The sequence below is a fragment of the Pholis gunnellus genome, assembly GCF_910591455.1.
Source record: "Pholis gunnellus genome assembly, chromosome: 9".
Taxonomy (NCBI): domain Eukaryota; kingdom Metazoa; phylum Chordata; class Actinopteri; order Perciformes; family Pholidae; genus Pholis; species Pholis gunnellus.
The window spans coordinates 6,640,312-6,668,182 of record NC_136535.1 but is presented as its reverse complement, the minus strand read 5'-3'; the positions used below and the strand labels follow the sequence as shown (position 1 = coordinate 6,668,182).

The window sequence follows — 27,871 nt, the reverse complement described above, 5'->3', positions numbered from 1 at the left end:
TGATGCGGATGAGATTAACATTGGCTCCATCGAAGCTCAGGGAGAGAGCTCATTCTCGATGAACACGTTTATTTCTTATACAAAATACTGTGGGTACTGTATAAAACTTTTGTTTACAAATGAGCGACAGTATAAAGGCAGTTATAGTACAGTCTTCTCCCAATGCAACACACCGGGGGAATACGCACACACACATTTACTGGAATGCAAAATACTGGCTCTCTGAAAGGCACTGAAGGTAAAGTTGTGACATTCTGAGGTTTAAGGCTGAACTGAAGAGGGAGTTGCTCGGAGGATCATTTTTTATATATATATATATATATATATATATATATATATATATATATATGTATACATCTGAGAAACACGGCGCCTTATTTGGAACAAATGATCTCCCAAAAATGTGTGTTGGACTATATTCCATTCCAATGACAAAAGGATGAACTAAAGCAAAGATGTATGTATATATATATATATATATATATATATATATACATAAAAATAAGTGCATGCATGATGCAAAGTTGCAGCTAGTGAACCTGAAAGCAGATCACGCTCGCTGCTGCTTTCTGTCTCCTCCTCCTCCTCCTCGACTCTGCTGGTGCCAGACTTGTATTTACAATGCTAAACCTCGAGAAAGAAGAACAGCCCAGAATAAGAGAGAGTGGCAGGACGACGTCAGGTGGCGAAGTGCATCGCGTTCCCTGGCCCCGCCCCCCCGGCCTCCCTTGCGGAGAACTGGACGCCCTGCGATGCTTTAGCAGGCTTTTATTCTCTGCCTTTATGAATATGCAAGTCCTTCCCTGTGAACTGATTTCATGAGAGGCGTCTGCAGGACTGAACAGAAAGTATTTATGACATCAAATGAAAAAAAAAGCATAAAAAAGATATACAAATTATAAACAAACATACAATGATATATATATATATAAAAAAACATTAGTGCAAAGTTGTAGAAATACAAAAATCAGCATTAAAAAAAATAATTACAAAATGTGTAATAACACTGTGCTTGAGCCAAAAGCAAAGGCGAGGAGCTTATCCTGCCGTTTGCCCTGGGTTACTCCACCATGTCTGTACCGTCCATCAGTCCATCCTCCTGCCTCTGATTGTTCGTACCCTCTTTGTTAGACCAGGACCTCTGTCCCTCATTGTTAGACTAGTACCTCTGTCCCTCATTGTTAGACTAGTACCTCTGTCCCTCATTGTTAGAACAGTACCTCTGTCTCTCATTGTTAGACCAGGACCTATGTCTCTCATTGTTAGACTAGTACCTCTGTCCCTCATTGTTAGAACAGTACCTCTGTCCCTGTCGAGCAACGTCTCAGGTTCCTGAGTTATGACAAAAGAAGTGAAGACTGGTTGAATCAGGACTTTCACAGGCGTCTCTCCTGCTCGGGACGAAAGCCTTGTGTGACCTGTAAACGGCTCGTTGTGCTTAATGTGCAACTAGCAGTACGACCCAGAGCGCTATGCTAGGCTATCATACAAACTACTGTGGCTGGTAGACTCCTCATTCAAAACGGCTTCAAACGAAAAAGTCCCAAAAGCCTGCAGTGGAATGGTATTATCTTTGTACATTTTGGTCTCTTAATTCTTTTGTTATTTCTTATTTAAAAAAAAGATAATTTCATTCATATTCTGTTGCTGCTATCGGGGGAAAGTCTTCTAACTTCAGGTTTAGTGAACTTCAGTTGAGGGATTCCTGTCGTTAAACTCTTCTTACTGTCCTTCATGAAGAAATATAACCGTAGAGCAGCCAGTGGTCTTCATCAGATGATGACATCGTCAGTGAAAGAGACTCTGCGGCTTCTTCCTGTCTTTTCCCGCCATTTTTCTGCTTTTGAGTTGCACAGAAGCAGGAGCTCGGATGGGTGGAGGGTTCTCCGTCAAAGGAACACTTTCCTCGGCCGGTGCGAGTCCTCCGCGTTAGCGTTCAGGCCTCTGAGTGTGTTTGGTTGTGGATTCAGCCTGGCAGTGTCTGAGCTGGTTTCACAGAGACTTGTTGTAGCTTAATCACATGGAGGAGATCGATCTGCAGTAGCTGTGCAGATCCGGTCTTTTATTGCTATAGCGAATGGGAATGCATTTCTCTGATTGTGCTGCAGTGTTCGTGGGCAACAATATGTACTTTAAACCTGGTCACCCACTATGACTTACTTTTACACCCACTTAGAAAATGTGCTTCACTTCCTCGGAATGCCTTCAGCTGTGTGTGCATTTGTGCAAAAAATCTCTACGTCGGGGCACATTGGGGTTTCTTACAGTCAGTAGCAAGAGGCTGGATCTCGGTTCTTGGACTAGGGGTAAAGGGACCGCACGCTTTGGCAGTGACGACTCATGTTTGAAGAGTGGAGCCGTCACTGCCAGGGCATTTTCCTGGACGTTTCCCTGTCCTCCAGCAGCTCCACAGTCGGGGTGGGAGCTGGCGTGGGGTTGGGAGTGGAGTGGCAGGATGGTTGTAGAGGCAGCGTGGCTGTGGAGGACGACACCGGCATGTCCAGGCTCTCCAGGGAGTCCGAGAGGGCTCGGTTGGTCTCGTGCTGGGGACAGAGGACGTAGCGGTTGGGCTGGTGGACCTCCACGGTGGTCACGGAGTCCAGGCCCTTCAGGCAAAGAGGGGACGGCCCTCCGACAGGGTCGCGGCCGCCGACGGCCCCTAGCTCCATGGAGGACTCGTCCATGTTGACGTACAGGATCTCGTCCGGGTCCTGAGTGTCCGGCAGATCCTCGAGGGCCTTTTCCAGCTCGCAGCACAGGGCCTCGAATGAGGGGCGGTCCTTGGGGCTTAGCAGCCAGCAGGAAAACATCAGGGCGTAGCTGGAGAGGACGAGGAAATGTTAACTTCATACTCAAAACATGTGAAAAACACTTCACTGTGTTGGTCCAGTCATTGCCTAATATTTTGTATGGAATTTTGTTTGGACAAGACGGCACAAATTATAGTTCATCTTTTTTTTTTTCACAAACTTCCCAATAATATATTATTTATTGCAAATTTATTACGATTTATTGTTATTAATATACCTGGATTTCTCCAATACCAATTCTATGTCTTCTATTTTAATTACTTTTAACTATCTTTTCATGCTTTTTACAAACTTCACAAATGTATGGGGAGGAACTTGCTGGCTTTGAAAGTAACCTGAATCTTTCCTATAATTAACACCAAATTACATATTCCCTTCTCCGGAATATTCCGAGGACATCGTTAATAAAAGCTGCTTTTCAAAGTGCTGTTTAACAGTTTAAGGTGAAATACATTTTCAAAATGTAATTTAACAAAATCATTAAAATACCAGTCTCAAGCATATTATGAGGAAGGGTGCAAGATTTTCAAATTGGAAGAATCGATATTTGAAAGAAATGGTTCAGTAAAGTGTTTATCAAAGAATCTTTACGAAGCATCATCTATGAAGAGCAGAGCGACTTTAGACTGTTTTTAGCCTCTATAGCCATGACTGCTTTAAAAGGGTATTTCTAATCAGAAGGCAAAAGATTTCCAAGGTACTTAATTATCAGCTGCCAGCTATCAGAGTGCGTCTTGTGTGGAATGTGAGAGTGAAGGAGGCGACACTCACATGCTGTCCAGACAGTCTGGAGGCTGTTTGAGACGGTTTCCTTGTCTCAAGTAATCATAAATCTCACTGTTTTCCACGCCGGGGTACGGAGTCTGGCCCCGCGTGGCGATCTCCCACATGGTGACTCCAAACGACCACTGAGAGAGACAGAGAGTGAAGAGGGGAGAGGGAAGGGTTAAAGAGGTTTGAGCTACCTTTAGCTTTTACACACCTTGCCACACACTTCTCAGTTTTTAAAGAGTAAAAATGACTCAAACTCTATTGTTTTTGTAACTTTGCATTGATTTTCTGGAGGGTAAACTTTACTATAACAGCTTCATGCCTCACTTATCCCTTTAACATCACTGTAACCTTGAAGCAACAGTCACCCAACGTCTTCTTTGTACTACACTCAGCCCCTGTAGACATGAAAGGTGGCTGTTAAAGGTTTGCACAGTACTTTCTTCCATGTCAGAGAACTATTCCAATAGATATCAGTTGTGACAGTGGAAACAACTTGCACAGAAATGCTCTATGTTTAAAACACTAGTGGTTAAAATATGGATAAAATACAGTGCTTCCGTTTGGTGCTGTCACTCTCCTTGAAACTCCAAATATTTGCCTGAAAGTAATGTAATTAATCATGTACCGGTGAAATAATGATTGATTAGGAAACAATACCGCGTGCAAATGAGCTGTAGAGTAGGATGCTTTAGGCCCTGTTCAGACAGAGCACATGCTAGCAGCCTGGGGGCGGGTCATTGTTTTTAAATGAGAGTGAAGTGTTTATGCGCTGCCGAGCGCCTCGTGTTTATCCGCTCTATGCGTCTCATGCTTTAGCAAGAGCGCCCCGCAACACGTCCAGTTGAAAACAATTCAACTCGGAGCAGAGAAGTAGCTGAAGTCACTGGTGTTTTGTGCACATTGTGGTGATTATTGCTGGATACCTGGAGCTACATGAGATTACCAACCGTAGTTACAGTGGGACATCAGGTGACGAACAGTTCATGGCTTGTGTTAAGCTAATGTTAGCACTAAGTCGGTGTTTTGCCGAGCACATTTCTTTTTTTAAACGCTCTGTCAGACTCTGTCATTTTCAACCTACAAAACCATTAGATGGAGGTTTTGATTTTTGTTTCAGCTGTGAAATGAACCACCACTAAAACAATCCACTTTTAGCAACGATGTCAGGTCTTTTTGAACCTCAAAAGATATATTTTGCTAGAAGAGTCACTTTATCTTAATCCTAACCATAAACCATAAACTCAAGCCTAAAATATATTGTTAACCTTGTGGGGACCGGTCCCCTGATGGGAGGGGAGTCCCCACAATGTTGAACTGATTTTGGGTCTAAAACAGGCACACGCACACACACACACACACACACAAACACAAACAAACACGCAGCAGGTGAACTCACCACGTCGCTCTTGGTTGTGTAGACGCGATCGGCCAAGCTTTCGATAGCGATCCATTTGACGGGCATCTTTGAGATCCGGCCCTGCCTGTAGTAGTCTCCGTTGTAGATCTTCTTGGAGAGGCCAAAGTCGGCCACACAGACATTCATGTTCTCGTTCAGCCTGAGGCAAAGAAACCGCAGTGTTACAGCGCTGCATTGTTGGGAAAAGAGGAATGGTGGAAAATAAAATAGTACACGCAAAAGTGCCACGACTTCGCTTCTCGCTTCTCCCAAAATGTTGCTTTAGACACAGTCTTTTTTTTTGGGGGGGGGGGTCTACTTTTGGTTCTGTTTAATCAGTTCTTCAAGAGAAATAGAAAGTGATGAGACAAACAGGAACCGAGAGAAAAGTGGAAGCGGGGTGAGGTTGTTGTGCTTACATGCAGTTGCGAGCGGCAAGGTCTCTGTGGATGAAGTTCTTCCTGCCGAGGTACTCCATCCCTCGGGCAATATCGGTCATGAACTTAACCAGCATTTGAGACGGGAGGTACTGCAGGACAGCACAGAGACAACAGGGTTTTAGTCACACACACACACACACACACACACAGCTGACATTTCTTTCCTGTACAGTAGAGGGAGCCAGAGTCCGACTCTCTGAACTGAATGCTCTCTGCTCCGGGTACTAGCCGCCTCCTGTGGGAAGAGCGAGGCTCGGCGCCGCTGTGTTTTGTGAACGATTCCAGAAACGCATGGATGTTTCAACATTCTGCAGGATTCTTGTTTTGATTAGGCTTGTGTTTCTCAACCCCGGCTCTCCGGGGACGTAATGCGTGTAATAGTTCTCCATTCCAAAAAAACCATCTCATCCGTTAATAAGTGAAGCTGCAGAGAGCAACGACAGACACATATCTTGTGTTTTCATGATCTCACAGCGTACGGGCTGCCAAGAAAAAAAAGGTGTATGTGGGGACTGTAAAAAAATACTGTACTTGACGTTTTTGTTGCCCTTTGGATCCCTTTTTGCTGACAGACATTCATGTGAACTTATAAACCCTGAACCCATTAAGCTGTTAGTGTGGGACTGTGTGTGTGTGTGCGACTGCCTGCGTTTGTACGGGTGTGGATGTGTGTGTGTGTGTGTGTGTGTGTGCGCTGCTTTCATGGCTTTTATTGTGTGAGATTGGACTTACCACGGGACAGTCTCCCAGCCTTGAGTAGAGCAGATAGCTGTGCAGGTCTCCGTGTTTCATATAGGGCAGGATGACCACGGGGGAGGGGTAACCTTCACTCTCCACAGTCTGCAGACACACACCTGTGAAAACACAGCGGCTCAGTATTATACACACTGCATACATCTTCTGTGCTTATAGAAGTTAACACAATGTCTCAAAACAGCTCAGTCTTGGATTTGCTAATTAAAGAAGTCTGTATTTTAAAGGGTCAGTTCACCCAAATTACAAAAAATAAACATGTTCTCACTTACTTTTAGTGGTATTTAATCCTGCACATAGTTATGGTTTTATTTGCCCAGCTTTCTGTCTCAAACATTTAGTCTTTACACGGACAGCGTCCTTGTTACTCTCGATTATCTACAGAAAATGCAAACCGAGACTATTTTTTTCGGTAGAATGTAGTTCCATTTAAAACTGTTCACAGTGTGTAGTGTAATTTATAAGGGAACCTGAAGAATCCTCAAGAGCTGACCCATGCCGTGCTGGGCAGAATGAATCCCTACTCACCTAGAAGCCTCATGACGTTGGCGTGGTCAAACTCTTTCATGCAGGCCGCCTCGCGGAGGAAATCTTCCATCTCTGAGCGGGTGCAGATGGCAACTGGGGAAGAGACGATATATGTGGTGAGACAGTTTTGTTGTATGACTCGCTGCACACGCTGCCAGGCTGTGAAGTTGCCAGCGTCAGAAATATGCTTTAATTTCACAGGATGTTTTGGCTGCAAAGTGTATTTAACTTGATTCTAATTCTGTTAGTAGTTTTTACCACGAAGTAAGTTGAAACTGGCAGAAATGGCAAATTTTCCCAATCTTCTATCCCTAAAAAATTATCTTTTTCCCCCTCAACTTTGGAGTTCTTACACAATTGTCTTTACTTTTCCACTGCGATTCAATGTCAATGTGGGGGTCAACTTTTTCTTCCGCCAATATTCTTCACAAGCTGCATCGCTGTCTGTTTTGAAATTTTTTGCCCCCCAACACTTAATCTCCGACCCGAGGGGATGTCCATCAATTGGCCTGTGTTTCCCAAGATGAAGGGATTCATTGTGGTGATTGCTGAGTACTTTCACTGTCTACTCACTCTTCATAGTCTTCACAGCAACTTTGAGAACAGCCTCCTCCTGAGTCAGCAGCCCCTCCATCACAGAGCCAAACTCCCCTGAAGAGAGAGAGGAAGACGCAATCAAACAGCCAGTTTAGAAGCAACATCAAAGACGGAAATGACTTGAGATAAGTGGAAAGCCAACATTAGTGCTATGGCGGATAGTACCTGACTATATACCAACCCTAACATATTACGCCACGTTACATATCAACCCCAGTCTTTCCTTGTAATAAGTGTGACACAACCGACCAGAACAAAGCCGTACCTTCTCCCAGCGTCTTTCCCAGGGTTAGTTTATGTCTGTCCACCATCACATCCTGGAGCTTCTGCTTCAACTCGTCACTGATGCCCAGGCTGTTCACTGAGCAGAGGGGGAAAAAAGAGGAATTTTAATGGTGTGTGAGACTCGAAGCAATTTAATGAACATCGCAGAAAAGAGAGAAAAACAGCCTGATTGTAAAACCACAATGCACGACGCTAAGCCAAAAACAAAGTGTTGATAGACACTGGCAGCTTGGATAACAATGGAAATAGGACTATAACTAAACTAAAACCACCCTGTCTACTTGTAAAACATTTAACTGCAGAAGAATCATGGTTAACGTGGGCCTAACATTACATTATTTGGCTTTTTATTAATGTAATAAATTATTCTGTATTTTAATGCACAAAGTCCTGTTCCAAAAATACTTTAATTAAATGTCAATTATTATATCTTACTAAAAAAATCAAACAAAGATTTTGTAAAAGTAAAACAAAAATAAAGACTAACTCAAACTCAAAAACTTTAAAAAGTCAATTGTGCAGAGCGTGTCTGACTGTTGAGGCGCGGGACACGTGACCATGCGATCCCGCAGGGGACCCGGTTGGGGAGCTGAGGTCAGAGGATTTGAGCTGCTTAGAAAACATCCCTGGCTCTCTTCAACCAGCTGGCTGTCAGTGAGCTCTACGTTGGCGTGCAGACGCTAGCTCTGTTTCCACATCTGGGCCGGTGTATGACAAGGCAACGACATGCACCGGAGATCCCTCGTCCAGCTGCTGCTCTGCTGCTACACTATCAATCTGCCAATGCGTCCCGACAACAATGTGCTCAGTCCACAGGCATGTTCCAACACATGCTGGAGCGACCAGTTATTAGCCGTTGCATGCCATGAACCGGAGCCTCTGGAGTTTTTTTCTCGACTGTGTCCTGAGAATTGGCCCCAAATCACTGGTCAACATTAGCAGCGTAAATCCCGCTCCAAATCCCTCCAATCCGACCCCTTCTTTTATTCCCAGCGCGCTCCCCCACCCCCCTCCATTCACTCTGAGTACAAATTATCTCAACGTCTCTTTTTCTTTTTTTCTTTTTTTCTTTTTTTCGGGGCTGGTCTCATTTTACGCACTGAATCACTTTTTTTGCCTTTCCCCTGGCCTCTTTGTGGCTGCGGCAAGCTGAGACTTGCCTACGAGAGGTTCGACACAAATATTGCACATACACCTGGGACAATGTCACGGCCTCTAATGTGACCCAGCTGTGTGAAATTTGAGTGTGCGCGCTGTGTTCACAGGTACGTATCTCTGTCTGTAATCACGAGGACTTCGCAAGGGGGGGGGGCCTGCTTGCTGGCGATGGCACACGAACCACATGCTTTTTCCTCCACCAGTACAAGGTCGTAGCTCCACCTGGACGAGACCTTTAAACCCACCCCAGAGGTGACGTGACCTCCGGTCATGGCAGGTCAAGTCCCACCTCGTCTGTTGTTACAGGCTGCTTTAAATCTGAAATGTCAGGAGTGGTACGTCGATGTTGTCTTCATTTCATCTTTCATAGCCCCGACAGTAAAAGATCCTAAAATGTAGCCAAATTTAACGTTCACGCCTGGTCATACAGCTCCACCAATGGATTTACTGCACATCTAATCGATGTGACTATGAAAAAGATGAAACGTTGCTTTACAGATCATAAGGGGCACAGTGTTGTTGTGGAGTAGATCAGCTGACTTGATCACTCCAGGGCTGCTTTCACAGCTGTGGGGCTGCGTTGTTCGCGTTCCTGCCTTTTGATCAACCAAAGAACCGCAAATCCCGTCTCGAAACGCGGAGAACAGAACCGTCACTGTGTGCCAAAGGAGAGCCTTCCATTGAACTGTCAGATTGAAGCCCAGAGCATGAGAGATGATGCTGTTCTGCTATCTTTGTTTTTGTGTATCACTATCTATCCCGGGGACAGAGGCAGGTTTGGGCACGCTGAGAGACTCGTCTCTTGCTGCTTTAGGGACAGTCAGGAGGGATTAGAAGTCCTCCTCACTGACATGCAGGGGCAGGAAAGGGGGAACTCACGTGTTGCCTCTGTGGTCCTGCGGCTGTAGGTGCGGCGAGCGCGGTACCTGACCACCAGCTCTCCGCTCTCCATCATGGGTTCGAACGCCTCCCTGCGAACGCAAAAACACAATGAGAGGCCTCTTCCTGACAGATTGTGTAAACACAGCTGTCTTCTACTGCATCAGCATGCATACAAAAGTGAGGCAACTGATTTTTTTGGGGTTTGGCACTGCTATCGCGTCCCTCCCTTTCACCCAGGAGGAGCGCCAGCAGCAGCCCATATACGCACCCAAAACGCGTCTCCTTGCGCCGCAGCTTGGCCACGTAAACGGCCATGAGCACAGCTATGGACACAGCGCCGGCGACGGCCATCACCACATACCACCAGTGCCAGGAAAAGGCCGGGGGCGAGGATGGACCTGAAGGGGGGAAGGGAAGGGCGTGTGGACAGAGACGGATGAGGGTTTAGTCATGTGGGTCTTTTTAAGGATGATGGACAAAAAGAAGGGATTATGTTTTGATTTATTTGATCAACTGAACGGCTTCTTGGGGTTCCACGGAGCCCGTGTACAATTTGAAAATAAATTCCCTTTCTTCATTCCATGGTTATTACATGTTTGTGATATCTTCTCGCAAGGCTTGTAAAGAAAACAACGTGTGCTTTTCACACACATACGCAGCATTATTGTGGGGAAAATGATGTTTCAGGTGATGTCATTCCTGCCCTCCATGTTTGTTGAGCTACATGGAAACAATCTCTACTGACTAAAAGTATCATCCTTTTTTTCCTCACTCTCAAAACATGTACTTTGTCTTCGAGCTGTCCCATGTCCCCAAAGCCGCTACTATTCTTTCACAACCTCCACCCACAGTTTTCAACTTGTCCTCTGAATTCACATCCCCCCCCCCCCCTCCCCCTCCCCCTCCCCCAACTTCCCTTGCCTCCTTTTTTTATCTGCCATTCTTGTTGTTTGAATTGTCTGTCTGGCTCTATTAGACTAAGCAAACAGAGATGCTGCACTGTTTCTGCCCGTTATAAATATTTATGATGCGTCTCCCCATTCACCCCTCTCTCCCCCCCTTTCCCATCTCTCTCTCTCTGAGGTCCTCTCTTCTCTTTTTTTCTCTCCCTTCCCCTTTTTTTCCCTGAGATACACAGGAAGGAACTCTCAGGCTCACGGAGGAACCCAGAGACAGAGAATAAGAAAAGAGAAGTCCTGTGGTGAAAAAACAACCTGCCATGAGCTCACTGTGTCATTATGTGTCACTCTGAGAGGTCACAGCAGGTTTGTGTGTGTAAAGCCGGTCATTACTCACCCTTAAGTTCCTCCATTTCTGTGGGAGTAAAAAAAAAACAGCCCATGTCAATATTGTGGCACTTTTTTGTTTTGTGGCACAAACATTTTAAAATGCTACTAAAGTTAAGGTCAGACTTAAAAAGTTATTTTGCATATACTTTCATTGACAGTTTTGACACTTCTTGTCACTCACCGGGATCAATAAGAGTCAGGGTCTGTGTGAGGGTCCAGGGTCCTTGCCCCGCCCCCGTATAGGCGCACACTCGAAAAGACACATTGGAGAGGGGGACGGACACGTTGATTGACAGCTCTGTGTCCAGGGCGGTGTTCACGATAAACTGTCAACAGCAAGAGGGAAACGGTCGTAATGAAGCAGATTAAACACTTTCTTTGTATCTTTCGGAGCGACGTCAAGACACCATCGCCTCGTGTGTTTAGTTTATGAGCGTCCCAGACTGACCTGCTGCGTTGCAGGCGTGCTGTACTCCACAAGGTAGCCCTGGAGCTCTCCGTTCAGCTTCCCCGGAGGCCCTTCCCACGTCACCAGCACCTCCGTCCCATTCAGCGCCGCGCTCACGTTGACCGGAGGGTTTTCTGGCACTGAAACACAAAGCGGCAAAAGCACAACTTGAAGGCCTTTCACTTCTCACCCAGTTGCATGGGTTTTTAACTTGCTCTCAGGGCGTGGCGGCGTACGTGTCGAAAAAGACTCTGAATGAGGAGCCCGCAGTGCTGTGACTGTGGTGGCCCGGGGCCAGTGGGCTGGGGGGCTGGGGGAGGGGGGGGGGGGGTAGCCAGGCGTGTGCTGTTTTGACAGCCTGCAGCCTCGAGGGTGTGGACAACTACAGCAGCTGGAGGGAGAAGATGAACAGAGAATGTGGGGAATTCAGCTTCATTAGGACAAGAGAGACTAAAAGCTAAGTGGCGATTAGCCGAATTCAGAAGCCGTGGTTGGACGGCCTCGGGTGGACGCACGCTGTGTCCCCCTCCTTCATGCTGACCCCCTTCTTCTGTCCATCCCTATTTCTGCTTCACTCTCTTTGGTCTGGCTTTTTCTCTTCTGGCTCTTTGGAGCAGAGAGTGAAAAAAAAGGCTGCTGGCAGCAGAAACACCCAGGAGAGACAACCTAGCTGAAGAAATGCTAGAAGTAGTGAGAGGAATGTGTGTGTGTGTGTGTGTGTGTGTGTGGGTGTGTGTGTGTGTGTGGGTGTGTGTGATTGACGCTCTGAGCAACACATAAATCCAACAATCTTCTTGCGAGGAGACGACATCGCTAATTTCCTTTATTGCCGTGTGAGTTGGGGCTGTCTTTGTCTCTACAAAGTCACACAAACTAGCTGGACACACACACACACACACACACACACACACACACACACACACACACACCCACACACAAATACTCAAAGTCAGTGTGAGTTTGGGAAACATGGCCCAGCCTATATGGATGATGTTATCAGGAAGCGTTTGGCGGATGATTGTTTCCACATGCGGCCCCTGCTCTGCCTGCCAGCAGCAGCAAAAACAACCTCCGAGTGCATCGCCTCCACCTATGATCCGTCATCTCCCTCTCTCTCTGCCTCCTTCTCCACCCCTTTGTTCCCATTCCCCCTTTCTCCTTCCCTCTTCGTCTCTCCCTCCCTCCCTCCCTCCCTCCCATCCAACATGATTCCATCTCCTCCTTTCCAAGTCCTTTCTTCTCCCTCGCTGCCTTCTCTGTGGTAATGCCTCTCTCTCTCTCTTTTTTTGTCATGGAGCAATGAGAGATCTGTTACTGTTGACGTAAAACTTAGTGTATTAAAGGGGGAAAAACTGTTGAAAAAGCTCCAGTTGAGAGATTTGGGGAGTTTGAAAAGGAAAACCCAAAAACTACACGTGTGCCGCTGGTTCTGAAATGCAGAAACTACAGAGAAAAACCCTGTTGTTCCTTTGTCTTCCACATGAAAGCAGCCGCTTGGCCAGAGGCTGAGAAATAAACACTTTTGAGCCACAATTAGTTCACAGCAGACGTGGTTAACATCTGACCGGCTGCATGGCTTCACGACTGCTGTTTCAAGCTATCGGAGAACATCGCTTCTCTTTCTGTGCGCTTCATCTCGTCCTGGAAAAGGGTCACCCCTCAGCCAAAAGCCTTGACTCATAACCCTGGGATCTGGTCTCCATAAATGAAAAGAAACTCAGCCCTACCCTGGAAAAACATGTTTTGGAGATCAGTCAGAGCACGAATGTTGGTGTCATCAAAAAAAGTCCCGTTTAAACTTCTATGGCAGACTGTCTTTGGCAAACTGAGTCCTTTGTATTTTTTTTAGCTGGCAGTCTTATTAAACAAGATTAAATGTGACACATTTGTCCCGCGTCGTCGTCGTGACTCACTCCCATCAGGGCGGTGGGTTCGGGTGTCCAGTAACTCTGGATTAATTCTGGCGTCACTTCAGGGGTGCAGACAGATGTGTAGAGAGAATCTGCCTCAACAAACTACTTAAAAAGTACATAATAACTCTTTGTCCATTCATTTTGTTTGTTTCATGGAAAGAGGCATTTCTGGATGTGTTTACGGAATAAATACATCAAACATAATGCCGTCGCAGCTTTTAGGATTTAGGGGGTGACACAGGTCCTCACTCCCCCCCCCCCCTTCTCTTTATGTTCTGTCATCCTCCGTGGAAAATAGTGAGCTTTGGGAAAATAGCTAAATGAGTGCTTTCTCAAAACGCCCACTTCCCTCGTTTCCTTGCTCTTCTAACCATTCCTTGCCTTCTCCCACCATCAACCCGCTTTTCTTTTTTTTTTCCCACAGTGCCTATTGCTGTGTGCTCTGGAAAGGGAAATCAGAGGTCATCTGAGGTCAAGAAAAGGGGGGGGGGGAATGAAAGATGAAGGAGTGAAGAAACTTGTTGTTTGCTTGTTTGATGAAGGAAAATAAGTTCCACAGAGCCGTGTGTAGGATTTGAGGTTGGAAAAAGACTACTGCAACAAAATGAGAGCATGCTAGCAGCGTCTACTTGAGGGAAATGGGGGGTTGGGTATGAGAACAAAAAAAAGAGCTGGCAGGAGAAGAGTCTGTAATGAAGTGAAAAACTTGAGAATTTAAGGGAGGAACAGCAAATGGGGACAGTCTGTGCCAGAATGAGACACGTAAAGAGATAGTGAAGAGACATGTCTGCACAATTTCTTCATGAGAGACGAAGAAAGAAAGACAGTAGAGCCTTATGGGAGTTCAAACAGTCTGCAGCCCTGAAACCAAAGAGAGAGACGTGGTATATAGTCTGAGCAGTCTACCTCTCCCCTTCACTCGCTCACTCCCTCTGACCTTCAACGCCTCCTGAACCATCTTTGACCACCAGCTGAATCTTATCTTCTGCTTTTTTTTTTTCATCTTCTGACTCATAAGAACAAGTGCAGAGACAGCTGCCCGGAGATGAAACACAAATGGTCAAAAGGGATGTTACATAAATTGGCGAAGCAGAGGATTTTGTTTTCCACTGAAACGAATAGAATAGAGAACTGAAACTTCAACATTCCGACTGAAACCAGGGTATCTCAAAACCACTTTTTGTCCTTCTCCTTTACAGTAGGAGTTGCTACTTCTCCATTTTCCTATTTATGTGAAACACTATGTGCTTAGTGCTTTTCGGATTGTGAGCGGCTTCCATGATGGAAAGCCCCCATCATCCCTCCTGTGGCACATCTCTCCTCTTAGCGGTTTCCATTCCTATTCATCCAGGGATAGAGACGGCATGAGCTGGCATGGAAAATCCCACCTCAGTTTAAACTCCAACACACGGCAGCCTAGCGTTCCAGTTTGGACGGAGCGTTGCGATCCTAACTGAGGCCTTTCAGGATTATTTTAACGTCCACCCTCTCCCTCTTCCCGTCTCCGCCTACTCTGTCCCTGCAGTCCCAGTCAGCCTTCCACGTCAAGAGTTTACATTTGAAAGCTCGTAGAGGTACAGTGACTGGTGTCTGGTATTCTTCATAAACACAGACTTAAGTTGAAGGGGCACAGGAAGGAACGTAATGACTAACAGTGCACTGTAACTTGACTCTCTGACTCCTTTCTTATCCTGCTGAATCAAGCTGAAAAGCAGTCGGAAGAATTAAAGCTGCAGTCGATTCACCTCAAAACAAGCTCAGAAAATATGTGCCTTTAGGCAAAAAACAAACAAGAAAAGACTATTGCATCCCTGACCGGCCGCTGTCACTGACTTTTTGGAACCAATGGAAGCTTGAATTAGAGTAATGAGGACACCAATTTTTTAAATTGGTCCAGTATTGAACGCTGTGGTCGACAACTGCTAAACAGGCTGCAATTGAATCGCTCGGGGCAACTCCCCGTCGTCAATGTACAAACGTGCTTGTTTTTGCCAGTGACCAACTGGACCAATTTAAAGAAATGTTGCCTCCATTAGTCAAAAAATAGGGTCCAGATTGAAAAAGTGGACGTGCTTTGATGGTGAGGAGTTGCCCCCGAGCGATTACATTGTAGCACGTTTCATGGGGTGAGTATGCTGCCGTCTGCAGTACTGGACCAATTAAAAACATTATCGTCTCCATTCGTCACTGAGACAAAAGAAACATGGAAAAATAGGGTCCAGGCTGAAAAATACAGAAGTTACCCTTTAATTTATACTTTCACCATTTTGATCTCGTAAAATCTGGAGGCAATAAGAAAGCAACAGGCATCTGTAATATTTAATCATTAGGCCTGCACATTGAAGTTACTTGTCTTAGATGTAAAATACACTAACACAGCTTTGAAATGTTCAAATGCTGCATCAGTTGCAATTAGCCTCTGAACACAAGAGAGAAGAAGCAGATGGTACATCCATTTTATATAGGATACGCGACTGCGTACCTAATACTTAGTTCAATAAAATGATCCTTGGCACGGGCCAAAAAGGCCTTAAAAGCAGCTCAATGGTGCCTGCTAGCTGCAGCGTAGCATGTGTCTTGCACTGGTTACAGTCCACAGCAGGAGTGGGAGGAGACTTAGACTCAATCACGAGCCAGATAGCACAGCCTTGACCTGGACTCACTTCAGAGGCAGTGACCCGACAGACACACACACACTTCCAGGGTGAAAACAAACATCTCCTCAGTCAGCCGGAGGCCTCACCTCCTTCTTTGGTGCGCAGCTCCAACCAGGGCGACCAGTCAGATGGGCCCTGGCTGCTGTGGCAGGCCACCCTGACAGCGTAGAGGCTGTGGGGCTCCAGCTCCCCGATGAAGTGCGCGGCTGGTGGGACGTTCACATTCTGGTTGTGGATCATCTTATCCGGGCCTGCTGCTGCTGCGGACTCTCCCGAATGTTTGGCCTGGAACATTTAGATAATAAACTTAATTTTGTTACATTGTTTAATAATCTTTACCCCCTAATATAAAATGTGCTGCTACATCTTATGTACTGCGAGTTGGGCAACCGTTACAGTGGATTTCAGATTGTGTGACCAGATAATGATTGTGATCGGTTTCATTGCTTTTTGGCACAAACAGGAAGAGGACGCTGTTTTTTTAAGAGCCAATAGTAAGAGGCAAATACAGTAGAAGAAGAACTGGTTCATCATTTTGAGCAGAGCAACATGTAGAAATATCATTTTTGTAATGGATTCAAATGGAAAGTGTGGCCTTAATCAATACCATCAATTATATACTTCTTAATTATCACTATTTTTATTAGCAATAAAACAATTGCATTGAAAAATGGTTACATTAGTGCTGACAATATATAATTCAAATTACTTGCGCATGTTAGAAATCGACATTTGATAATATTTAACTAAATGTGTAGATTGGAGTTGGTCAGCAGGAGATACTTATTTTTGTAAAGAATATGTCACAGCTTTTAAAGGAGACACATTTCAGGTTCACACTTGTATTTTGGTCTCTACTAGAACAGGCTTTAGTGTTCAAAGAGAACTGGGTCGTCTTATTTTACAGTTTGTAGTTTGGTAGGCGCTCCAGAAACCCAAATGTACATCGATAAGCACGAAATAAGTGAGGTCTTCATGATATGTCCCCGAAATGATTTACGTTGATAGTGAAGAGAAACTATGAATTCCTGTTTCTGTAGGCTCAATATGTTTTGGAGGTACTGTGGAAGAAATGTGGGAGGTTGGAGTCCCTGTGCTTAATGGCGGTGGGTGATGGTCAATGAGTGTTAATTGCCAGAGATAGTGCAAAATCTGCCCCGTTGTTGTGTCGAACGTGAGCCAGGCTCGTGAGGTGCACTGAAAGCAGAACCCGTCGGCTAAAAATCACAGTCAGAAACCTGCTGTCTCTGCAAACTCACTGTGGTAAACATGTTTAAAGAGGAACACAAAGGGAGAAGGGGGAGAAAAAAAATCCTGGATTGCAGCACTCTTAAAAACCACATTAAAGTTGCCGGTCTGGAGCATTATTATGGCTCCTGCAGGCTACTGGCTGCACTTCACAGGGTGGGCTTTACAGTAAGAGCTGGGAACAGGTCTATAATAACCACACAAACAGATCAGGTGGGTGTGTGTTCAGCTGGTGCTGCTGTGCTCTGCTTTTGACAATGCCTTTTTGAAAACAACACAAGTATTCAGAGGGAGCCGGGTGGGAGCGTTCTTCACACATGGCGTGAGTTTGGTGGTGTGACGTCCCGAGGAATATTAAGTTGCGTGAATGAGGACTGTGAAAGAAATGTGTGTACGAGAGAGCGAGTCATTCCCGACTCGGTGAATCACCGTCCCGCCTGCAAACAAGTGTGTTTAATCTAATTGTGCGGCTCGGCTCTGAGTCACGCTTGAGCCTGCATTCCCCTCGTATGGCTCAGACCCACAATACCTGCTGTCACTGCACTTCCCCTGTTTCCTTCTTCCTTTCCTTCTTATTGTCTTTCTTTCTGTTTGTTATGTCTCCTTTGTGCAGCACAGTAACATCTCTCTGCTCTGTAGCTTTCCCCCCCCCCGTTTCTCTCTCTCGGCCCCACAATGAACTGTTAAATTCAGATTTTTTCCCCGTTTCTGCCGAAGCCGGCCCCTCGCCTTGTTCCCCAGTGCGGAGGGGGGGGGGCAAGAACAGACGAGAGGTATAGGGGGCAGCTTTATTAGAACCAGACGTTTAGGGGTGTTGCTGCTGCACTGCTCCCTTCTCCAGGGGAAAATGCCCCCCCCCCCCCTCTCTCTCTCAGCTACGAGCTGCAGTGGCCGCAGAGCAGAAGAGTGGTAGAGAGACACTGACAGAGAGAGAGAGAGAGGGAGAGAGAGGGAGTGGTGCACAAGATTAGTCCAGGAGGCCACTCTCTGAGAGCGAAACCTGATCCACTGGAACACGAATAAAGCAGGGAGGGGTAGAGGATGAGTTAAGAGAAGAAAAGAAAAGCAAGCTCCTCTCTTCTTTAAAAGGTAGGGCCCGCAAAAGGTAGAGAGAGCAGAGAGTTCCGCAAATAAAGGGGGGGGGGGGGGGGGGGGGGGGTAGTTTAACATGCAGGTCAGACTCAGCTGTGACTCGTTTTCTCAGCTAGTTGTTGTATTCTCTCCTCCTCTCACGTTCATCTCACCTGGACAGTGCAGCGGACTATCGGGTAGTCGCCTCCAAAAGCGGGCTGCCATGTTAAGCGGAGGCTGGTCGGTGTGATCTCCACGGCTCTCAGGTTCTGAGGCTTGGACGGGAGGACTAAAGAAAGACACGAAAAGACATTATAAAAAAATTAAAATAAAGATACAACCACAACAACGTTCAAACGGGAATGAAGGCTGTGACACCTACCAGTGATGGTACCAGATCCAGAGGTGGCCACTCCTTTGCGGTTATGGGCCTCACAAGAAAAAGTGCTGGTTCGGTTCAAACCTGCACAGACAAAAAAAAAGAGACAACATGGGTGTGTGAATCGGGGGACATTGCGGGGGGGGGGGGGGGGGGGGTTAAAACCAAGAGTCCTTGCTCAGCATGCTGAGTTGCACACTAAGTCAGCGTGAGAAGCGGTGTGATAGTTCAGACTGGAGTGAGAATAATGTGAGGGTAACAGTTTCCATAAGGTCAGGTGAACTCTCTGTCAACAGTGTTGTGATTCGTTCCGGACGTCAGCGTGCGTTTGTGGATGTGAAAGTGCATGTTTGAGAGATTTTCCTGCACAATAAACATATCAAATCCGGCATTTCGTCAAAACCGGAGCAGTCACGGTCATTGAAAGGAAGAGACCTGTCCTGGGAAGTTTCTGTAAAACATGTGATTCAACAGGTCCCACAACAGTCACAGATAGCAGATTAAAACATACATATTCTCACAGCAGTTGATATGTCGTTTGATGTTGGGATGTAAAGAGAATTTCTAAAACACCTTACCCACCCGAGCTGTAATGCAAAGCCTTGATCCGGACACATTTTCACTGTTTTAAGACTTTCAAAAATCCTGCTACGTTGTCTGAACACTGATGTAGAAGATAAACATAACTGGAAAATAATCGATGCAAGCGTGCACGGTGAGCACTGATTTGGTGATTTGCAGATCACAAGATGTCTGGGTTGAATGTGCTACATTTGGTTGAAACGGTTTCGTCCGGGTTACATTTAACTGTTGTTTCAGCACAATTTCATTTATTTATTTCTGTTACATACTGTCCAAACATTGTTATTGTTATTTCTACGACGTCTACAAATTCTTCAACCAAACTTGGGGCGAAGTTGTCTTTTGACCTTCAAATCCCTTTCAGGGTGAAGAAGACTGTCTTCTTAAACCATCTTCGCGTAAAGTCTTAGAATGTCGAACTTCACTTTGTATCAAAAGCCCTGCACTCCCTCTTAAACTCAAGAATCTCTTTTTCCTAAAAACACCGCATTGGTTGTGGTCCTTCGCTCTTGCAGCGAATCTTTTCCCGCCGTGTGCTTTTGAGAACAAAGAGAGCGGTCGTGTTGAGGGTCCAGGTGTAAAAAAAGGCTGAGTTGCTGCCTTCGTGAGGCCGGGGCTCCTCTGAAGGGGGCGAAACGCACTGTGACACACACACACACACACACACACACACACACACACACACACACACACACACACACACACACTGACATTCAACAGTGAATGAGTACTCTCACAAAGTGACTCACAGCGTGCTCACACACTCAAACCCTTCCACAACACAACACAGGCTCACACACACACACACACACACACATACTGAAACATGTGACACTCATGTTTTTAACCACTGGTTATCTAACACGCCGACATCGTCAATCAGCCACGAGCTGAGACTCTCACAGAACAGTGTGTGTCGCTCTGCGCTGACGGCACCATGCCTCCATTGTGCTGCGGCCGGAAAAAGAACAGGGGGTACGATCCTCGCTGGGTGAAGCGGGAGGATTGTGAGAGAGGAAGAGGAGGGAGGGGTGAGGGGTGAGGGGTGAGGGATGACCGCTGGCCGTGTGGGAGAATGAAGTGCTCATCGGGCCATCTCGAGATTGCGCCACTCGCCCTTCTGACTCTTTTCCTTCCCCATCAGAAAAACCGCAACACAACATCCCCCCCGACCAGCTGAACATGTCATAATTGGTCACTGGGAAGAACTCCTGAGCTCACGAGCATCACAGTGGTGACCAACGGTGTTATTGTCAGCTGGGCACGACAGACGACAGGCCTGGTGCTTCCTTTATCGTGACTAGCGTATTGGGACCGTGACTCACTGAGCTCATCATTGTTTTGTTTCTGTACTCCAGCATATTGGATTCAAAGCTGCAACTAATCTTGTTGTTTACAAACTGTTTTTTGTTAGATTTGTTGAAATCCATCATTCTCACTTTCATGACGATTTCAGGGGGAGAGTGGCTTTGGAGGGAGGCCTGAAGAGACGGGCTGGCAGTTTTTGCCGACGTGGCGACTTTCTTGTTAGATTCAGTGACTTTTGGAGCGAGTGCTGCTGTAGCTACTGTCATTGGAAAACAGTTGGCAACACTGGGCTGGGTGTTTTTTAAGATGGATGATTTAGAGAATCTAGCGAACTCTTGCTGGTTGCTCCAATGTGACGAGCCAAGCTTTAGTTGAACCATTTTTTCGGTGAGTTTAACACCCATCACAAATACCAAGAGCTGATGTCTTCAAATTGTTGGTTTTGTCTGATCAACAGCGACCCAAAAATAGTTTTTGGGCCCAAACCATTGTGTTCTTGATTGTTGTCACTCTGACCAAAATGCAGATGAATCTGTGCTTCTCTGGGATTTTAAACCCTCTATTATTGTACAACTGAAGTTGTTTACGTGCTCTCTGCCCTAAAGCTTCTGGACAAGGCACACAAAGAGCTGTGGTTGCTTCACTGTCCATCAGATGTGGTTGGAAACCACCGTATGGCTTGAAGCTACAGGGAGAAGTGTTGCCCTGGACTTCTTATTAATGTTTGAAATGTACGTTGAGCCGTTTCTTTTTACGGTTTACAGCATAATACGATTATTTGTCTTTGGACCTGTGGTCAGCCAGAGCAGCTTTCCATTCCAGAGACGTGAGTGAGTGTAGGTTACCATCAAGCGGGCTCTGGTCATCACTCCGATGCTCCGATGAGTCAAGCCAGACCCTTCAACCGACCGCTGCCTCCTGCTCCTCCCTCCCTCCCTCTGACTCAGCCCGCTCTTCCCGTCCAATGGACTCAACACAGGCCAGCTATCTGGCAGGCAGCTGTTTGCATTCAAGCTTCTGTCTTTTATCTCCTTCTGCCCATCTATTTATCTCCCTCCAGTAGGCCCTCTTGCGCCCGCTTCTCTGCCTTAACCCGTCAACCACACGACCACAAGACACGTCCCCCAAATGGATCCGATGGCACCGTGCCAGCCAACCGGCTCTCCCCGTGGGAGGGTGGTTATTTTGGTGGATTTGTTTATACCAGCGAGGGGGGGATTTGAAAGCGTTTGAACCTATATAGAGGATAGTTGCTGTGTAGCTTTTGAGGCAGTGCTTTATAATCTATGATATAGTCTAAATACATTCAATTAAAAACCGATCATTTTGAAATTGTCTTTGTTTCTAGTCATTTTAAAACTCTGCTACTTGGGGCCACAAGCTGCTGACAGCGACGTCTTACTTGACTAATGTAGTACTGAAATGAGTCGATTAATTAAGTAATCGTCAATAGTTTTGATTGTCAATTCATTGTTTAACTCTATTATCGAGCAAAAACGTTCTGATTCCAACTTTGTTTTTGTTTTGAACCTAATTGTAAACTGAACATCTTTGTGTTTTGGATCCTCGGGGTCCCACTGGCGAGCTCCCGGCGACGGTTACAGCTGATAACGGTGTCGCGACCAACGGCGCCATCACGGAAAGGTGGCGCCCACCCTCTGGTTCCCCCTCAGGTAAACAATGTTTTGTCGTAATTAGCGCTGTTAGCTGCGAGCCGCCGGCTCAGCCGCCCCCACATTGAGAGCCGCGTGGAGGCAATAGAAATGCTCCCGATCTCGTTTCAACAAACGCAGTCCCGGACTGTGTTACTGTTGGCTGATCATTTAACCCTCGAGGAGTTGATTGAGGCTGCATGTTTTAATGAGTGTGACTCGACCGCTCAGCTACCAGAGGGCGACAGACGTTACCTGTGAGGTTGAGCGTGGAGGGCGACAGAGCCACCGGGTCCTCCAGGGAGTTGAGAGGAGCGCCGTCCTGCAGCCAGATGACTCTGACCGGCTCTGGAGGTCCGTGGGCCACACAGCTCAGGCTCAGGGATATGTTGGCCACTATAGACATGTGCTGGGGCTCCACGGAGAAATGAGGAAGGCCTGAGATAGAATAGATTCGCTGAATCAGGGTCTCGACTCAACTTCCAAATACAGCCGTGGTGCTTATTGTTGTAGCTGTCTCTGTGTACACCAGAGAGCCCCAGATGAACTCACCCTCCAGCTGAACGCTCCCCTCCTCAGACATGGTCTGGTGGCTTTCGGATAGAACAGCACATCGATAGGCGCCCATGTCGGGAAGCTGGACCTTCTCAATACTGTTGTGTGCACGAAAAGGAATGATTTAATAGGTGATATAAAGATAAAGCAAAGACAAACCAAACTGATCAAAAACTGGATGATAGAGGCAGAAACACGGTCAGACCCTGATGACTTTCTTTGCAGTGCAATCGTACCAGGAGTAATTAAATATGTGTTTTTTTGCTTGGGTTATGTCATTTCTTTCAGACTTCATTTCAAACTGCTCCGCAGCAGCTGGAAGTCAACGTGGTGATGTAATCCAGCAACAGTACTGGTTAAGCTAGCTGAAAGGATAAGGTGGAGGAACAGGAAATAAATCTAATCACAGCAGAGGCATGAGGGACATTTTTAGGCCAGGTGTGGCTGTCCTTACAGACGGACGAACCTTTATCTTTTGAATCTCACGACAAAAGCAGATTGTGGGTTGAGGTGCACAGCAGAGTAAAGAATCGCCGCCTACCTGAGCGTGCTCATGATCGTCCAGCTGTCGCTGCCGGTGTGGACTTGGAACTGGTTGGTGTCGGCGTACAGCAGCGGCACACCGTCTCTCAGCCAGAGCACATCGGGGGGGTCCTCCTCCTCGCCCCCCGTGCCCTTCAGGGTGCAGTGCATTTTGACGGGTTTGCCCAGCGAGGAGATGACGGTTTTGGGGCTCCGCTCGAACTCCAGATCTTTGATTAAGAGAGAGAGAGAGAGAGAGAGAGAGAGAGAGAGAGAGAGAGAGAGAGAGAGAGAGAGAGAGAGAGAGAAGAGAGAGAGAGAGAGAGAGAGGAGAGAGAGAGAGAGAGAGGAATCAGGATTAGAGGTTAACTAAAAGGATAAATAAAGACTTGTTTCTGTCAGTGGTTGCGTTAAACTTTACATACAGAGTACACATTTATAATGGAAGCATTTTTTACTGCCGTATTTTAAAACAACAGCCAGATTTCCTCCTGTTACTATAAAAAGGTGACCTCAAAGAGTGACACCAACTTTTTCATTCACCACTTTACATGTAATATGCCTCTTGTATCCATTTAACTTATTGTGATTAATTTCTATTTTTTGATTTTATAAGTAGTGGTATTTTTTCTTGAGGATATTTAACTCTTTGGCTTTCTAGATAATGTCTCAGTTAATTTCATTATTGCTGTTATTATTTATTGTATTTTCATTTAGGTGAAGATGACTGACAGAGGGAGAGGGTGACTGGGCTGGGCCGATGCATTTATGTGTGTCTTCATGTGCAGAAGAAAAGAAAGAATCCTATGCTGTTAGATCCGAGGTTATGCTGGCTCGTAGAAATGACATTCAAATTTGATACTGGAAAGCAAGTTTTTTTGTGTTTTTTCCTTAATTATAAAAAAGAAAATACATTTTTTAAAACATTGGCTTATTCGTAAGGACTCTTGTGAACACAGTCAAATCAAATAGTTAGTTTTGTTCGATTTATAGTGACACAAAAACACAGAGAAGAAGCCAACCTTGACATTTGAGAAGCTGTAACCATCCCACTGTTGGTGTCATGAACGGCTTAACGGCTGAATCGATTACCAAAGTTGTTGTTGACTCATCAATTAACCAGCTGATCTCCTCGTCGCTAAAAACGTCAACTTTTATTTGTGGTGGACAGGTTTGACTTGATAACACGTGATAACAGACAGGTGTGTTTATCCCCCCCCCCCCCCCCCGCCACACTGAGTCCCGTCCTCTTGTGCCCGCTAACAGAGGGGCTGACCTGAGGAGGACCGAGTTGATACTGGGACAAAGGCTCCTTGTTGGAGGACGACCGCTCGCTCAGTGTCGGAGCACAGAGGGCTAAACACAAACACTGAGCGTATTCAGGGTTTCTCTCGAACCGCAAAGATGGGCCTGTGAATCTGTTCAACATCCTTTAAAAAAGGTTGTGCCTTTTCTTAACTTTGAGACATTCAACAGAAACGAGAGGCATTCCTGATGATGCTGAGGCGCGCGCGCTTTGTCAAAAGGCCGCCACGGCCTCGATCCGAAACACAAAGTTGGCAAGGAGGCATGGGCATGGATCTCTCCTGCAGGAATCTTTCCTCTACAGCATCAACTAAAAATGTTAAGCGTCCACAGAGCATGCCAAGGCTCTCCTTAACTCCTCGATAAAATATTAGGAGAATGTGCAAACTTGACCTTTGCATCGTGAAGTTCAGGACGACACTAAATCACCCCTTGTTTCACCGAGCGACGCCCATGAAGATTTTCTCAAGCTTGTCAACCCGCCCTCCTAGTCTGTTTCATGGCCGACCTTCGACCTCTGACCCCCCCCCCCCCCCTTCCCCAGAGGACTCCGCTGCAGCCCATCTCACGCAGACACATAATTCAGCCGCTGACAACAGACATGTAGCGTAAACAGCACACTTTGACAGCACTCGTTTTACCCGTGAGCTGAACGCGCCCTCGGTTCTGTAAATGAGCGTTCAGAGAAGCTCCTTCTGGGCGATAGATGAAGGGGGCCCTCTGGGTCCCTGCCTCACCGCCTCTCCGCCTCTGTGTGATTTTCTTTGGCGTTAAAAGTCATTCCTCCCTTTTATTTTTAAGCTTGGCCGAGCCCTTTCATTAATCAGCGTGGCCCTGACTCTGTTTGTCTTTTTTTGTCTCGGTGCCATGTTGGACAAAAGCAGCCCTACTTTCTTTCTCTGTCTCTGAGAGCTGCATTCATATCATAATAAGCTCCTAAAACCTTTTTATGAGAATGCAGAGGTAGCCGGTAGAGAGAGCAGGCCCTGGTTAAACTCTGTGTGTGTGTGTGTGTGTGTGTGTGTGTGTGTGTGTGTGTGTGTGTGTGTGTGTGTGTGTGTGTGTGTGGCCCGTCTCCCGTGATTCATTTGTGCTTCACTACTCCATCTCCTCCCTTTTGTCCCCAGAATTCCCTCGAGGTCCCACACTCTTTTTTCATGATCTCCCTCCTTCCACCCCGTCTCTGCTCCTACTGACTTTCTCTCTCTCTCTCTCTCTCTCTCTCTCTCTCTCTCTCTCTTGAAAAAGTGAAAAAGTGAAATGTCAGTGGACATAAACACACCAAAAATACCCGACACAGTCCGAGCATTTATCCTCCCCTCTCTCACTCCTTTTATCTTTCTGGCTTTTTAACGCTATACGTAACTCAGGCCCCTCCATTCACTGCCGGGCCTCTGCCCTTTTCTCATTTGGCCTCCCTTTTCATGCCATTCTTCGGATTCATCGCTGCGCATTTTTGCCACCTCCCCTCCGCTCTTGCCCCCTTTTTACCCCATCCATCATTCCGATGCTTGGGTCTGAGTCAGACCGGCTCTGACTCACAAACCAAAGCATTCACCCCCCCACCCACCCACACACACACACACCCACCCTCTTCATCCCTTACATCCCCTCTCACTCCTGGGCCACAGCCATCCCTGCATCCAAATAGGAACTGAGACGTCTGTAAAAAAAAAATCAGTTTGAGAGCGTCGGCCTGAGCTTATAAATCTCTGCGGTGTCTCGTAATGTCTGTCCCTCTCGGTCGTACATCTGCTGAGGGCAGAAGCGCAGCTCCCGCAGAGACAGCGTGACCGTGATGGTCAAAACACATGAGCCGACAGGTGGAGGCCCCTGTGGGGGCCCCGTGTTTTCGACCCACTGCGGTTGTAGCCGCCTGACTTGATTGTAAGAACAGATCAGGACTTCTGAGTGATGGTTGGTTCGACCACTGAGGCTGCTACTGACCATTATTTTCATTATCAATTTATCTGACCGTTATTTTCTCGAGTTTGCTCTGTAAAATGTCAGACAATAGGAAAAACTAGTAGATCTCCGTGTTTCAGATGCTGAAAACAGCCTTTTCTGCCATTTCTGCATTAAAAATGACTCATTATTTACATACTTGTGAAGATTATTTTACACACAACTGACTATGTAGACAAGCAGGAGTCCACAGTCTGGTTTTCTGTAGAACAAAACCTCTCTCCTTGTTGCTCTGCTACATGCCTGTGAACTGAGTTTCCAGTGTTGTGATTCTCTCACTTCCCAGCAGGATTTATTTTAAGCTCTTTCCCTGCCTGGAATGCATCTCTCGAAAATTCCACAGTATTCTGGAAAACAAAACCACCACTGGAATCCTGTAGTAGATACTGGTTTGTTCCCAGTAAGAGTACCAAAAAAAAAGTATGCAGAAGTGTTCATGCTGCACCTGATCTAGAAAACAACAAACATCCAGCCTCTTCACCAGGAAACAAACTCTCCTGCATCCCCTCTTACGTGCTGTCACTGAACCATCACGAGGAGCTCGAGCCTGATCGAGCCAATGAAACTAATCGTTCTCTTGTCTCAAAGGCCTTTTTATGGGTGTAATGAATTCCTTAATGTCGGCCAGATGTTGGGCTCCAGCTGCAGCCACCCCAAAGCAAAGTTCAGAGCAGAATGCTGACTGGGCTAATTGCTCGTTAGTTTGTTTTCCCTGTGAAGCTGACTAATCACAGATTGTTAGTTGTGAGAAAGACCGCTGCTGCTGCTGCTCGGTGCCAAATGAAAACCTTTACCTGTCAGTGTGCCGCCGGCTACTGGCCTCCAAGCGGAGAATAAGACGGCGAGGAGCAGAAAGGACCACTTCGACCCGCTCATGGTGTTTCCTCCTCTGAGAATGTGCTTCACGAGAAGAAGAGCAGTCATCTTGGAAACGTCCCCGGACTCCATCACCTCATCTCAGCAGCTCCGAGAACGCCAAAGTTGTGCGGTGGGAAAAAAAAGAAGAAGGTTTGGCTGTGACTCCGACCGATGCTGGAAGTGTGTGACGATTATCCACCGATGAGCCCAAAGAGTAAACCGGATCCCGTCGTTTCGGTTCCCCCTTTTTTTAAAAAGGAGACAGAATGTAAAAACTGCTCAAAAGTCTTCACTTCTTCCGCTGTTGTTTTGGTTGATCCCGACACTGTCCACTAAACGTCCCCCGGAAAGAAAAAGCGCACAACTTAAAAAAAAAGAAAAGCACTCCGAACTTTTCGGCCGCTGATAAACTTCACCAAATCTATTTCTAGCAAACCGAGGGAGTATTTTTTTAAACAGTGTTTCCCGCAGTCTCTCGTCCTCTCGTCTCTCCTGC

The 27,871-nt window shown here is 46.4% G+C and overlaps 1 protein-coding gene across 1 annotated transcript; it reads right to left on the bottom strand.

The window, feature by feature from the left end:
- Positions 1 to 14: 14 nt before the first annotated feature.
- On the bottom strand, positions 15 to 27,871 carry axl (AXL receptor tyrosine kinase). Its single transcript, XM_079166336.1, has 20 exons — positions 27,312 to 27,871; positions 23,267 to 23,477; positions 22,723 to 22,823; positions 22,426 to 22,608; positions 18,632 to 18,712; positions 18,423 to 18,538; positions 16,017 to 16,215; positions 11,361 to 11,500; positions 11,094 to 11,238; positions 10,920 to 10,937; positions 9,892 to 10,021; positions 9,621 to 9,712; positions 7,564 to 7,659; positions 7,275 to 7,352; positions 6,702 to 6,794; positions 6,153 to 6,274; positions 5,400 to 5,509; positions 4,981 to 5,140; positions 3,582 to 3,718; positions 15 to 2,820 (listed from the first exon to the last, which is right to left on the bottom strand). Exons 1-20 carry the CDS (start codon positions 27,463 to 27,465, stop codon positions 2,361 to 2,363), a joined length of 2,826 nt encoding a protein of 941 aa, XP_079022462.1. The 5' UTR covers positions 27,466 to 27,871; the 3' UTR covers positions 15 to 2,360.